The sequence below is a fragment of the Primulina huaijiensis genome, chromosome 6 (genome assembly GCF_012295235.1).
Source record: "Primulina huaijiensis isolate GDHJ02 chromosome 6, ASM1229523v2, whole genome shotgun sequence".
NCBI classification, from domain to species: domain Eukaryota; kingdom Viridiplantae; phylum Streptophyta; class Magnoliopsida; order Lamiales; family Gesneriaceae; genus Primulina; species Primulina huaijiensis.
The window spans coordinates 19,703,409-19,718,088 of record NC_133311.1 but is presented as its reverse complement, the minus strand read 5'-3'; the positions used below and the strand labels follow the sequence as shown (position 1 = coordinate 19,718,088).

Below are 14,680 nucleotides of genomic sequence, written 5' to 3'. Positions count from 1 at the left end.
CTTGAGGAGTTCATTTTCTTTTTCTTTTTTTTTAAATAGTTGACCAAAGATAGCATAAGGTTTTAAAAATTATGTGATCAAATACGTTTACAGCACCAAGTTTTAGAAGGTGAAAAAATTCTTGCACGAAAATTTCTACCATGCTTTTTCACATCTTTGGTTTTATCAAAAATTACTTTATAGAAATGGTGGAATATATTCAAAATTATACAATTGATAGTACAAATAGGAAAGTGGAAACTATGTGGAAGAAGGGAAATTATATGCCGAGACTTGGACTGCACACCGCTTACCTTCTCGAACATCATAAAAGTCCTTAGTTGACACAAAGAGAAAACGTTTAGTCACCGATAGTTTTCGTGGATATGCGAGTCTAATACAATACATGCATGTCTATAAGTGATAATTAATTTGGTTGTGCATTTTTAAACTTGTGAGACTGTTTGAGATACATATTTGATTTTGTTTTTGATATCCCAAGAATACCTGCGTCCATTTTCGAAAACATAATAGAAAATGTATTTTTCAAAAATTAAAAATAAGATTTTTTAATGTTTGAAATTACTTTTTGTTCCACGAAATATCACAATAATACCATAGTAGAAAAGTCTTGCTACGTTGAAAAATCAGGGCGGCGGGCGGCGAGTTTGTTTCCGCCTCGTCCGATCCTTATATAAGCGGCGAGGCTAGTCACCATTTTCTCCACCATCGACGCTCATTCATACACACAAGAACTCACACATACATACACGATTCCATTTACACATAATGCAGAAGAGTACATCCACCTCCTCCCTGGGCCCCGGTGGCCTGGACTTAACCCCAGCCTTTTTCACCCCAATTACTGGTGGAGCCCCGCCGTCGCCCACCAAGCGCCACACCAAGATCACCGTAGTTGGCGTCGGGAATGTGGGTATGGCCATCGCCCAGACGATCCTCACCCAAGATCTTGCCGATGAGCTCGCCCTCGTCGACGCCAAAGAAGACAAGCTGCGCGGAGAGATGCTCGACCTCCAACACGCCGCCGCTTTTCTTCCACGTACGAAGATACGCGCCTCCCTCGACTACTCTGTCACTGCGAACTCCGACCTCTGCATCGTCACCGCCGGTGCACGGCAGAACCCGGGAGAAAGCAGGCTGAACCTGCTGCAGAGAAATGTGTCTCTGTTTAGGCATATTGTGCCGCCGTTGGCTAAGTACTCTCCGGATTGTATAATATTGGTGGTTTCGAACCCGGTTGATGTGCTGACTTATGTAGCCTGGAGGTTGTCAGGATTCCCACCTAACCGGGTTATCGGATCCGGTACCAACTTGGACTCGTCCAGGTTCCGGTTCTTGATCGCCGATCACCTTGATGTTAATGCACAGGATGTGCAGGTGAGATTATTTTATTCTTTGTTATTATTATTTAATTATTTTCACTTTTGAAAAGTTAACTCCACATATCCATGGCGTATTACTGGCTGCAATAGCTTATCCATTTCATATTATTTTGAGTTATCATATCAAGCTGATTATCGGCCCCAAGTCCATTTTCAGAAACGGGTTATCATTTCTTGCGCAAAAATAATCTGCAAATCCAGTAGAAAAAAACATAGTACCATGTTGTACGGAATACTGCCGACACTATTTTAAATAAAAGTCAAATGGTGTGTCACTTCCCAAGGTTTTCACAACGAGCATATAAGCCATGACATGAGATCTACCTACTACATTCGCGCGATTACCATTTTTTCCTTTTGTCAAAATGCGAGTTGTTGCCAAAGACTTTTGGTCTAGCATCCCACCAATACAGAGAGGGCAAGGATTCTAAATCGATAATATACCATTTTTTCTGTGTCATAAAAGAATGCGAGGAAGGAATAGTGCTTGTTTGGGTAGTGAAAGGCGAGTGATCTGGGATCCTAAACTAATATTAAAGGAAATGAAGTTTGTCAATCACCCAAGTAACGCATGACGAATTCAGACAAAATGCTTGGACTTTTGTGACAGGCCAGTGCTAGTAATTGTGCTACCTGGATATAAGTAAGCTGCCTATGTATTAATTATTCATACCTTTGCCATTCTAGGCCTACATTGTTGGGGAACATGGTGACAGTTCAGTGGCTCTATGGTCAAGCATAAGTGTTGGAGGAGTCCCAATACTAAGCTTCTTAGAGAGGCAACAGATTGCCTATGAGAAACACACCTTAGAAAGCATCCACAAAGAAGTTGTCCAAAGTGCATATGAAGTCATAAGCTTGAAAGGCTACACGTCGTGGGCGATCGGGTACTCTGTCTCTAGCTTGGCCCGAACGATACTAAGGGATCAAAGAAGGATCCATCCAGTCTCCGTTCTTGCAAAGGACTTCTACAATATCGATGGTGGCGATGTTTTTCTAAGCTTGCCTGCTCAGCTAGGTAGGAGCGGAGTGTTGGGGGTAACCAATGTGCATCTTACTGATGAAGAAGCTCAGCAGCTGAGGAACTCCGCCAAGACCATTCTGGAAGTACAAAGTCAATTGGGAATATAATGCCTTTTTTTTTTGTGGTTGTGATTTTGTGAACATTTTATGCATTGTTTGTACTAATTTTCAAGCTTCTATGTTATGTTATCAATATTTTATATATGATTTCAGTTTTTAAGTTGATAATTTGCTCAATATAGCTAGCTCGATATTAAGCTTCAAAATAGAGAAATGAGTCCGAATTTAACACTACTTTGAGTCGATCCTGATATTAAATAGTTTATTTTGAAATTCAAACTAGACTCAAATTGATTTTAAAAAAAAATTGCATGATCAATCATAGATTTGGGCGTTTGGCCACGGTTCTTTCAGAACATATATCTGAATTGTTTCAATAATATATTTTTATTAAGTTCATATATTTTTATTAATTTTTTAAAATAATAATTATACCTGACCCAATATCCGTTTTTATACCATACCCACTTTATATGGGTCCGGGTCCGGGTGTATCCGTTAGACCCGAACCCAGGGCAATCGTGTATGTGCTACGTCGCAGTGACATCTCTTTTTCCCCTCTTTCAATTAGCACTGGAAATTTCACAGCAAAAACTAGAAAACGCATATCGAAATGGCAGGAAGGTTGAGTAAGGCTGCGTCCCGGATCATGGGTGCAAACGGTGTCGTTTCACGTTCCGTCGCATCCTCTTTCCGCCAGAGATCGGGTATGGGCCTCCCCGTTGGCAAACACATAGTCCCTGACAAACCCGTAAATCTCTGAATTCTATTTTTTTCGTGGAAAAAATAATAATTGAACGCTACTGAAAGTGAGCTCACCTTGGTTAATTTACTATACATTGCTGAATTGCAGCTTCCTGTGAACGATGAGCTTGTATGGGATAATGGAACTCCATTTCCGGAGCCATGTATTGATCGCATTGCTGATACTGTTGGAAAGGTCAGATTTTGAACTATTTGACGTGTTTTTTGTTCAATTGGATAGATTTTCTATTTGAAATGAATGTTGAGCTTTAGTTTGATGTTCCGTGAATTTTTTTATGTTCAATTAGTATGAAGCTTTAGCTTGGTTGTGTGGAGGATTGAGTTTTTTCGCATCGCTTGGATTTTTAGCTGTGTGGAATGATAAGGCTTCTAAAATCCCATTTGTAAGTCATTACTTGTTGATTCCTTCTATTGTTTTAATGCAAGCTCTATATTATTATGATGGTTATATTTTTATGTGTGACAAGTTAAATCTTTTGACTAAGATTGCTGTTATGCTTAGTCTATTTAATTTGGCTATGATTCTTCTTAAATTAAGTATACCATGTATTTTCTCTGGAGTATATATTTTAAGATAATGACGAAATAGGATTTGCTGATGTTTGAATGAAGAATTAGAATAGATTTTGTGTATTCTTTCTTGTGCACTTGAACCCATCTTTAATGGATGAAGATTAATTTCTGTGTCACTGAAATGTTTTCTCTGCTTTGCAGCTGGATAATAACACGAGTTATCATTTTCTCATGATTTGCCTTTATTTAGTGATGCAATCAGATGTCATCATGAATTTTCTTTCGAGTGCGATGTTCTTACTGTTCTATGAGGTTATGATTTTTCAGCTACCCCACTTCTCTTAGTATGCATTTTTCTTCCAAGATTTTTGTGGGCAAAACTCTTTAATAATTAAGTAATGTGCCCAAGTAATTTTTAGCGTGATATGTGAGTGTTTTAGTATTTTGAAGGTAAGTCAGATCTCTCATGAAATTAGGTTTATGGAGTTTACAACAAATCTCGAACAGTCTTCTTTTGGTTTCTCTTTATTAAACTTCGATGGAAAATTTATGACGTATATTTGGCTAGAACAGTAATTTCCAATCCACTTTTTTCTTGCAACTGGATATTGCCAGGTGTTAGGGCTTCTATGCATTTAAAATTTGTGGAACTTTAATGGAATTTTTTCATGAAAAAGAAATATTGGTTACTTGCTAGTTTTGGGTTATGAGTGATTGTGATTGGAGAGTTGGGGTCATGACACCCTATTCCAACTTAGGAGTAGAATAAGAGTCCAACTCTGCTAAAAAGGCATCTCCACCTGACGTTATTGTCACACTTGCCTATTATTAAACCTGACTTAAACACTACCAAGTACACCAAAATCATTCTTTATGGAGTCACTATTTCTACCGAGTCATTTGCAGTTGCATCTTCATGTGAAAGCTCCTCCCCACATTGATTGTCCCATTGAACCCACTATCAAGATTATTCAGAACTTCTGTGCGATATTTTTTCCAAATAACTAAAAGGAGCTACGGAGCTTGCCCATGAGTTGGTATATGATGTGCTCCAGTGAGTAATAACGGTCAATCTTCCATTCTTCAGTTCTCCTAGTTATTACTTTAACTACTTTAAGGTTGAGGACAAGACGTCAACCTAGTCGTTAGGTTTCATTGCGGCTCTGGCAATAACTGGATTTCCACTCACTTTCTCCAGCTCTTTCCAAATTTATGTTTTGGCTGCTGGTTGAGACAATTTTGCCTAGTTTCTGCTAATCTAGTTGTTTGCATAATCTCTCACAAGCTACAAATCCATTCTAGAATTCTTCTCATTATATCTCCCAGGAAATTATCCATTATATCACAATTTTTTGTATGATAAGAGGGATCAAACATGTAGTTCTAGAACAATGAATTAGATGGAGATGTCTGATATTGAAGAGCTGAGGATAGATAGAGAGCTGTCCCCCGCCTCTGAGCGGAAAGACTCTGAAGTTGTCGATAATTGTCCTCGATTAGATAGATGCGGCTTATCCGGCGTATTGGTAGAGCATCCATTTTCAAAAAATGCTCTGAGACCCTCTTGGAATCTGAAATAATGCTTGAGATACATTGGATCAAAGACTTGATCCAAAAACTTAATCTCAAGGATCCATTGGAATTGTAACTCTGGACGAAAGTGGGTCTGCTAGCTACGATGCTGCTGAAGGAGCCGGGACTAGATACAGATCTCAATCTCACTCTATAAAGTCAAGTCGAGGATACTATCAAAACGCTTAACCATAGCCACAGAAGCAATAGTTTGATCAAATAGTAACTATAGGGGTGGGGATTCTTTCATCATTGAGAGGTGAGCGTGTATGAATATACTTGTTTCCGAGGGGTCTGATCAAGGCATTTTAGCATGCAACCTGTGGGCTTACTTCAAATTGCTGCTTAATGAGTATAAATATTCCTGTGGCGCTTTATTTGATCTTTCCAAATTGAGCTTTAACATGTGAAAAACAGTAATTTAGTTGCAAAGTGGTATGAATTTGCCAAACTAACATGAATGGTTCCTGTACTTGTGGATTCTAGGTCTTGCTTGATGAAAATTTGATTATCTTTGCATGATATGCGTACTTACTTGAAAAAAATATCTCAGCACATGTTTCAATAATCTGATATGGTTTCAAAAATCTGCACTTCACATTTTATCCTTTATTTTTATCAGGCACCGAAGATCTACCCTTACGACAACTTAAGAGTGGAGCTTGGAGAGGAACCCTAGGTTTCTGATTGTGGATTAGCATCTCATGCGTGTCTTCTCGTGTTCACTTCACTTTGTTGGAGTCTCAGTCAAATAATAATGTTTGAAAATTCGAGTTGAAAAACTAATATATCTGAACTTTGAGCAAATGAATTGTTGGATTGTTTTCTATTAATCGTCATTTGTGATTACATGTGGATCCTTTTTTATTTTGGCAAAGAGGTGAAAATTTCCGAATCAGTGTGCATGGGATATTGGACTTAGAATTATATGAAACCCACAAATAAAGACTTACATACTATGTTTAACCCTCTCAAAACCCCTAAAAATATCAATCTTGGGAGTCAAAATTTTCGAAGTTTATCCCTGTCCTAGGGGTCCTAGCATTAAGGATTTTGCTTTTTTTTTTTTTTTTTTTTTTTTTTTTATAACAACCCTGGCTATTTATACTCCAGTTAGAAACATGAAGTACAGTTATGACATTCATTGGACGGTAACAAAATACGATGCCTATAATTATTTTGACAGGCATCTTTTGTATTTAATCAGTTCAAATTATTACAGTCCAATTAGTTTGGGAACCACAAAGTTTGATGGGCAAGAAAAATCAAAAGCACCCGAATTAGAACATGTATATACATAGGTTTTTATAAAGTTTGACGGGGTTGATTTAAATTTTCGCCGTCAGAGAACCTTGCACTGAACTCCATATCTCCATTGTTACCATGCACTAACCATACATAAACACCACAACTTCCATAAGACTGGTTCTAAGCAGCAAGCAATGAAAGAAGAGTTGAAACACAATAATGTCTGATGATATCAATTCTATATCTCAAAACTTTGCTGTATTCTAATTTTAACTCGGCACATTTCAATCTAATTTTGAGATACTTCTTGGGTCTTGAAGTTACTACTAACTCTAGCTAGAAGCTTATACTTATATTGCTCTCGTTTGCCTATCGATTACGCATTTTGGCGGTATGATACTAAGTTTCAATATGGATTTGACTTATTTTCTTGCTTCTCAAATTTCTTGATACACATTTATAAATTCGCTGATTTTCTTTTTCTTCGTCCCTTCTAAAGAATATATTAAGTCTTAGGTAAAGCAACGAGTTCACGTGATTGTAAAATCCCTGCTACAAAAATCACACATGACAGAATCCAACCGTGTTTGCTGAACCACATCTCCAGGCCTAAATGGTCACTTCATAGACGAAACAGATATATTTTGATAATTTTTCTTAAATATGATCGTATGTTTTAGATAGTCTTGCCCGCAATATTTGGATCATTAACCAAAATGAATAAGCGATAATGGAGGCATCATGGAGAAAGAAACATGAAAGTTCGTGCAAAGTGGACACCTTGTATATGGAACCATCACGGATTGGCATTGAAGTTTGCAAATTGACCCACTAACATCCAAAATTTTCATTTCAACTTTTATGTCCATCCCTTCATTCCTATTGCCTCTTCTTCCAATACAGTTCCTTAATTACTAGGCTTGTCATACATAGTTGCACCCGATTGCTTTTGAAACTCATTAGTTTTTCAATTTTTAGGACATGCAAAATAATTTTTGTTCTTTAATTTTAGATTTTGGTACCAAAAATGCTGACATAAGATCAAAAATTACTAACTTATCATATGTCATTTTAGTATTAATGTCATACACACTCCCATATCGGATCAGGTGAAATATTTGAATTGCTGAGATTCATTGTCCACTGGTTCTTGTACGAGCCATAAATGGTGTCTCGTATAAATTTATTGCCTTAAATAATAAATTAAAATCATCACCGTTTGACTCATCAGTAGTCCTTTTAACATCAAGAACCTCCTGCATGTTTATGGGCTGTCATCTTTAACTCGATCGATTATTTGTACTTTTAAGTTCCAAAAGTTCTGTGGGAGCTAGCAACTTTGGTCTTTGCTACATTAATTTTATAAAATCATTACCATTTGACTCATCAGAGTTATCACATGTTTGTACATGATATTTCAGTTTTAGTCGACTATCTTTTTTGTTGTTGTAATTTTAGTCATTTTTTCGACATGACGCTCATGTGACAATAATGCAATATTGATGTAATTAACGTAGACGTTTGCAGTATCATATCAATAATCTCAATAAAAAATGACTAAATTTTCTAAAAATCGAAAGATACTGAAAATATTTATTATCAAATTTTCATAATATCAATGACATGATATGAATTAAAATTAAAATTATATATAATTAACTCGATTTGGTTAAATTTAAAATCAATCCAGCCCTTGACCGACTAAAAACAAATACGAACCACCGGTTTGAGTTCTGTTTTCTGGTTTATTTTGGTTTTTGCTCCACCTAGCCAAATGTCCCGAACATTTATAAATAAAAATTATGCATATTTTATATATAACTAGCAATAAACACACGATAATTAGCGTGCACATATTTTCAACGTTATTAATTAATTTTAAAAATATTTAAATTGTTGATTATGATTAACAAATAATTAGTTATTTTCAGAATTTACTAAAAAAATTATTATAATAATTTATATTGAATGAAGAAAGTGTATTTTTGTCTATCTATTAAAATGATCACATTAGTTATTATAAAATGTTGATACATTATTATATAGAATATTAGTATTTACTAAAATAAGTTATTATAATAGTTTTTATTAAGTTAAAGAAATATCTTCAAATTTACATAACATATTCTCCTAATAATTGTCGAGGGAATTTACGATTAATTCAATCATATAATAAGGACATTGTCTTAATATTTAATTCAATGGTGTAGTATGAGTGACATCTAATTTTTAATGTTGTTCAACGCATTGCCCGACGTGAAAAATCGTATGTAGCTACATGATCATGAATTGTTAATATCTTAGTTAATCACCGCTTGAAATTAATTAAAGAAATCTTGGGTCTACCATTAAATTTTTTTTTTTTTTTTTTGGAGTTAAGAGAGATGTTTGAACCCGATACCTCATCCTAAACTTCGGACATCGGTGCCAAATGAGCCATCACCCATCTACGGCTCTACCATTTTTATAATTATTTCCCAATATTCATTATTCTTAAAAAAAATTCATTTTTAGTTTTTATATATTTTCTTCTTTTACGATTTTGGTATACTATGTTATCGAATTTTAATCTTAATAAAGTATTTTCTCATTTTTAGAAATTCTAGTCTTTTTTATTGGTAAATTGATGTGACACTACACACTTCAGCGCCACGAAGAAAAAAAAACTAAAATTAACAAATTAAAACTGAAATCTGACAAAATAGAAGATCAAAACCGAAAAAAATATAATAACAAAAAAAATGCAATTTTCCTTCTTAAAATAGAAATTATTTCTCCTGTCCCGCCCATGGTTTTTCCCCCAATTTGGAGTTTTCTACCTAAATCGTTTGTGATTATATTTTGTATCATATTACTTAATATTTGCGGATTTTCTTTTTAAAGCTGGTGTTATAAAAACGTCTCACACATGAATAAGAACAAACTTGGTTTTGAATATTACAACAAGAATGCAATTACAATATATAGAGAGAAAAAAAGCTGTACTGCCTTCTACAACAAAATTATAGGAACCAGTATGTTTTTCTCCCTTTATTTGGCACGCGAGAAATCAAATGCTAAGTGGGATGAGATACACTCCGTAAACCAGCTAGCGTCACGTCTTGCGACCCGTATAAGTTTTATACAAGGCCCTCGTACTATTTTCGTAATGCAACGATAATCAGTTCTTGAAATGTCTGCGTCCATTTAGCATAGAACCACTTTAAAAATGAAATCGAAAGAAATTAATAGCAACCCTCCATGCACGAACGGGCGAATTTTACAAGTGGTAGCACAATTTTTTAAGCACATTGGAAGCCTGGTGGAACTTTCTTGGAGCAGACATTAAGAAGCAAGCTAAGGGAAACTGGGACATTAAGGTTGATTCCCAAAATATTGGCTTTAAGAGCCGTGCAAAGGCACGCGGCCGCCTCGAGATCGGCTAAGCCCTTGAGTAAGGTGCAACACGGAGTTTTCGGGGGAGTGCCGATGGTCACACTGATCAATCCACCCAGCAAATCGGCACATGCAGCTAGTTTTAGGGTATCTCTAGGGCAGGTGGCTGGGACAGGGGCACCCGGCGGACATGGTTTCGGTTTCGGTTTCGGCTTAGGGGTAGGGCAAGTGTCGCATGCCGTAGAGAAAGTGAAGAATAGAAGGTTTAGGACAAAAAATAGGGCAATGGATGTGCTTTTCTTGGAAGCCATAATTTGCTCAAACTTGATGCTTGTGTGCAATGAGGGATTGTAAGAATGAAGAGGCTTTTTGGGATGGAAGGATTTGCGTAGGAGTCGATTTTATAGGAGAGAAAAGGGAGTGGTATCAGCTGGGAGATAGGAGTGGCCAGCGAGACGGTAAATCGTTCTCCGTATGTTTTAAAATTGTTTGAGATAATCAAGTAAACATATTTTCTGTACAAATAAAATTAATAAAATATATTATTGCTCTAGTATAGTGTACATATATATATATATATATATATAGAATTACTCTTTTTTTAAAAAAATATTAAATTTCGAAAATTAAAAATCAAATTTAAAATTTTTGTGATTTTTAAAAAGTGATTTTAAATAAATTTTCGTATAAATTTAAATTTTATTCCAAAGACAAAGATACTGAGTGAGCAATGATCATGTAGACCATGTGATTCTATTGGGTAATGAATTTATTGTTTGGAGGAATTGTTATAATAAAATAAGTGTAATTTAGGGATTCTGAAAAACCGACCATGGTTTTAATATTGTCTTTCTCAAGATTAATTAATTATCGTGAAGAAACAAGAATGATGTTAACTCTTCTAGAAGCTAATTTGTAATAATTAATTTGGAGTGACATGGACATGAGAGGTTTAAAAGAAATACTTCCTTGATATATATGATGTCAAGATTAAAGTAAGCTTTAAAAATCTTCAAAAAGTTTAATATTTAAAAATGGTGTTTTCTCAAGGACATGAAAAATAAAATGTAATTCGAAAAATAATAAATGTTTTTTTGTGAATGAATTCTGTAGGGTCATTGGTCTACTAGTGATTTTAGCTGGCATCACTAACTTTTGGATGCATGTGAAGTAGGATAACAAATTGCCATGTTCCTTTGCTAAAATCTAAATCTATTGATTTATATATCATATCTTTTTTATTATTATTTTATTTGAACTATGTTCTCAACTTAAGATTATAATGAAAAATATAAATTCATTGTTCTTGATTAGATATTAATATATTCCATTCATTATATATCTAAATGCTTGTCTAACGTCTCGTATTTGCAGTCGACCTATGGCGATGGTATGATCCATTGATTCGATTTGTTTACACAGATAACTAGTTCCATTAGATTATACGGATTCGATTCAACTTTTTTGTAGCTGTACGTGCTTGTGCAAATAGCAATTTGTTCATTTTGGTCCAAACATGGTAGGCAGTAGTACCGCGCGGGTGATCAATTAACGGGGAAAATGGAATATCAAATATCTTGAAAATATTAAACCCAAATTCAACTTTTTTGTAGCTGTATGTGTTTGTGCAAATTATTATACTTTGGACATAAAAAAAAATAATATTTTTCATAAGTTGGATCTGGTAGAAGATCTTGAAAATATTAAAAGGAAAAATAATCTTGAATTTCAAGATTATTTTATTCCTTGAAATAATATCTTACTTAAATTTAATTTTTTATTTATTAGATTATACAGAATATTGGATTTTGTCTTTCTAGATCTTATATTTATGATAACGATTTTGATAATATGGAATTATTGATTTAAAAAGAAGTTGCTTCTAATAAAACTCTTGATTTCCTTATCTTGTAGATTTCTTTGAAAGATGAGGTCATGAATTATAAATAAGAGAAACAAGACAGGAAAAGAGCGCTGCTTCGATTTATTGCTAGCTCCGTGGTCTTTCACTCTTCACTTGGAAGTTTTCGTGGTTGTATATCGTGTGCACTTTGCACGTTGTGGTTTTCAGAGACAAATAATTCTCAAGGACGTTGCTGTTTTGAAGAGTGATGTTTCACGTGTTGTCGTGATTGTTGGAGACATCTACAGACAACATCTATGAAAGAGTTGGCTGAATATTTGTTTTTGGCATCACATTTTCGCTTTCTTAATTACGTTTTAGTGTTGTTGGTTGTTTTAGAAAGTATTTGATTTTCTCAACGTGTTGAGAAAATTTGTTTTTTGATTAAAATCACTAGTGTTAGTTTTCGTGAAAACTCGTTGGTTTTTCTAGTGATTATTTTTGCGCCCCTGAGGCACTGCTAAATACTTGTGCAAAATTTAGTCAGGTCCATCTATTTACTTAAAGTTAATTTGTGTTACAAAATTATACATTCCGCTTCATGTTTTCTGAAATGTGTACAACACTTAATTCTGATAAAACACAAATTTACTGTCAAATATGTTTATACTCATTACTGTCAAACAAAATAGATCTCAAACCTTACAAATATTAAACCCAAATGAAACAAACTTAGAAATATGGATTTTCTTTTAGGAAAAGGAATATGGATTGATTTAAATATTGCAGCAAATGGTTGCATGCATATTCTATCAAATACAATGAATCCTCTTGCAAATGAACACGTACCAGTGACAGCTAACGAGCATTCCAAGTGTCTCAAAGCATACCATTAGCGTCCCTTATCTATATTCCTCTGCTGTATTGTTTCTGTATTCTAATATTTGTGGGACAAAAAAAAATGGTTTTCATTTAAACTCAGTCCTTCTGCAGAAGAAGCTCCCTCCTTAGGTCTATTGTAAGGTTAGTGTCAGTTCATTTACTACAACTTGCTGGTGCAACTAACTGTATTGTCGTGTCAATTTACCACTAACTGCTTTGTTAGGTCAATTTTACAATTGGTCGGATGCATTAAAGATAGGTTGGTTTGTTTGCATTACGATGAACCATATCCGACATGGCGTTGACCTGTTTCATGCTATCCTCGGGGTAAAAATCAGATGGTGACATTTTTCCTCAAACGTGGCGTCTATTGAAAAAAATATGGACCTCACATGAATTGATAAATATTCACCGTTTGACGTATTGTTAAGACAATATCTTAAAAGTAACATTTCATTTCTCGTGATGTGATTGTGATGAGCCGTTGATGTAGCAATGATGTGTATATGGCACATCTACACTCTTGATAAAAATATTTAAAATTACTAAAAATTTAAAGATAAGGAATAAAACTGAAGTTTAATAACATATAAGATCAAAATGGCGACAACAATTTTTGCTCAATTTATTTTTATATAGTGTACCAAAACCGGGTCAAGATCGAACATTATTCGTCACATTGTCTAAAGTAGCAAGTGGCCCTAATATATGACGACAGTGCAAACCCAACTCTTTAACATCGGAAACTTCTAATTGGGACCTTAATTAGGTCCAATAAGAAAACCCATATTTATTATTAGAATGTCAAAATCAACTAATAACGGGCATTATTCTTAGGATCCAAAATCACATCTAAAACGGATATGACTGAACGAATTATACACAAATAATTTATATTCTTGAATGTTGATCTCGTCTCGCGTAAATAGATCGGATAGAGTCGGTGTTGAATCATATGAATAAACTTTTCTATTGAAAAATTTAATCAAAATTTTCGAGTCGTATACGAACTTTGTTTCTGTTTTTTTTTTTCATGCATGTATATGCAAATACATTATACACCATGGATACAATACTAATGAAGGGAGATGAAGTTGAAATAAATGACTTCAACTTGACCACCAGATATTAATGCATATATCTCAATCACTTCTATTTCATGTCATCAAACTGAGTCCCTAATTAATAATTAAAGGTCTTTTTCCTACAAAATGTCTCGTCTCGTCTCGTCCACTTGAAGCTGAAAAAATCTATTTTCAACAAGCAATTTGGATGTGGGTTAGTTTAAATTCAATTAAATGTGTATTTATTTAATAATCTTATCGTGCATTCTATTTAATTTCTTGTTGTAAAATTAAATATTATTTTTATGACATTTTACAATAAATGTTTGATCAGATGCTAAAAACAAACATAATATGTTGAAAATATATATTGTGTCTTTCATTACGTCACTTATCTTTATCCACTGAGCATTTCATACACCAACTTGGACACATGAATAGATGGGGCTTTTTAACTGTTTACCGTACGTTTTCTAAAAATTTAATAGAATAAGGTAAAAAAAATTTTTTAACAAACTAATTTGTCAAGCCTCTTCAAGGGGCGTGACTTTCAATTTTTTTTTAAAAAAAAACAAGTCACGCCATATGAGATGGCGTGACTTGCTTATTATTCTTTTAAGAAAAAGCAATTATTATTTTTTTAAAAAAAGTAAGTCACGTCCTTATCTTTTTTTTTTAAAAAAATAATAATACAAGTGACATGTTCAAATTATTTCAGAGTTGCACGCCTCCGCACATATATTAAAAACTGCAATAACATAACTTTAATAATTTCGAATTCATTATAATATTATAAATTTTTCTCTATAAATTGAATACTTAATTGACTCATTTCATTCGCTCCTTTCGTATTTTTCATCGGTAAGTTCTAGTAAATGTTTGAATTTATTTTTCACTTCCGGCAAATTTTTAATAATTTGATTTTTTTTTTTTTGGTTTTGCAGGTTCATTTT

At 34.1% G+C, this 14,680-nt stretch overlaps 4 protein-coding genes across 5 annotated transcripts in view; 3 read left to right on the top strand and 1 right to left on the bottom strand.

Annotated features, from left to right (window-relative positions):
* Positions 1-587: 587 nt before the first annotated feature.
* Positions 588-2,607, top strand: LOC140978023 (L-lactate dehydrogenase B-like). The gene is made up of 2 exons (XM_073442750.1): positions 588-1,377; positions 2,070-2,607. Exons 1-2 carry the CDS (start codon positions 769-771, stop codon positions 2,511-2,513), a joined length of 1,053 nt encoding a protein of 350 aa, XP_073298851.1. The 5' UTR covers positions 588-768; the 3' UTR covers positions 2,514-2,607.
* A 383-nt stretch (positions 2,608-2,990) lies between these two features.
* On the top strand, positions 2,991-6,180 carry LOC140978824 (NADH dehydrogenase [ubiquinone] 1 beta subcomplex subunit 8, mitochondrial-like). Of its 2 annotated transcripts, XM_073444054.1 has the most exons (5): positions 2,991-3,216; positions 3,319-3,405; positions 3,518-3,613; positions 3,945-4,055; positions 5,938-6,180. In XM_073444054.1, exons 1-5 carry the CDS (start codon positions 3,079-3,081, stop codon positions 5,992-5,994), a joined length of 489 nt encoding a protein of 162 aa, XP_073300155.1. In that variant the 5' UTR covers positions 2,991-3,078; the 3' UTR covers positions 5,995-6,180. The 2 variants fall into 2 exon arrangements, with proteins under 2 accessions (XP_073300155.1, XP_073300156.1); XM_073444055.1 differs by lacking the exon at positions 3,945-4,055 and having other exon boundaries at positions 2,992-3,216.
* A 3,296-nt stretch (positions 6,181-9,476) lies between these two features.
* LOC140978742 (putative lipid-binding protein AIR1B) lies at positions 9,477-10,331 on the bottom strand. Its single transcript, XM_073443957.1, has one exon. It carries the CDS (start codon positions 10,247-10,249, stop codon positions 9,845-9,847), a length of 405 nt encoding a protein of 134 aa, XP_073300058.1. The 5' UTR covers positions 10,250-10,331; the 3' UTR covers positions 9,477-9,844.
* Positions 10,279-14,680, top strand: part of LOC140979168 (uncharacterized) — an 11,564-nt gene continuing 7,162 nt past the window's right edge. The window contains exon 1 of the mRNA XM_073444504.1: positions 10,279-10,410. Coding sequence (XP_073300605.1) covers positions 10,279-10,410 — 132 coding nt within the window. The remainder of the gene's footprint in view (positions 10,411-14,680) is intronic.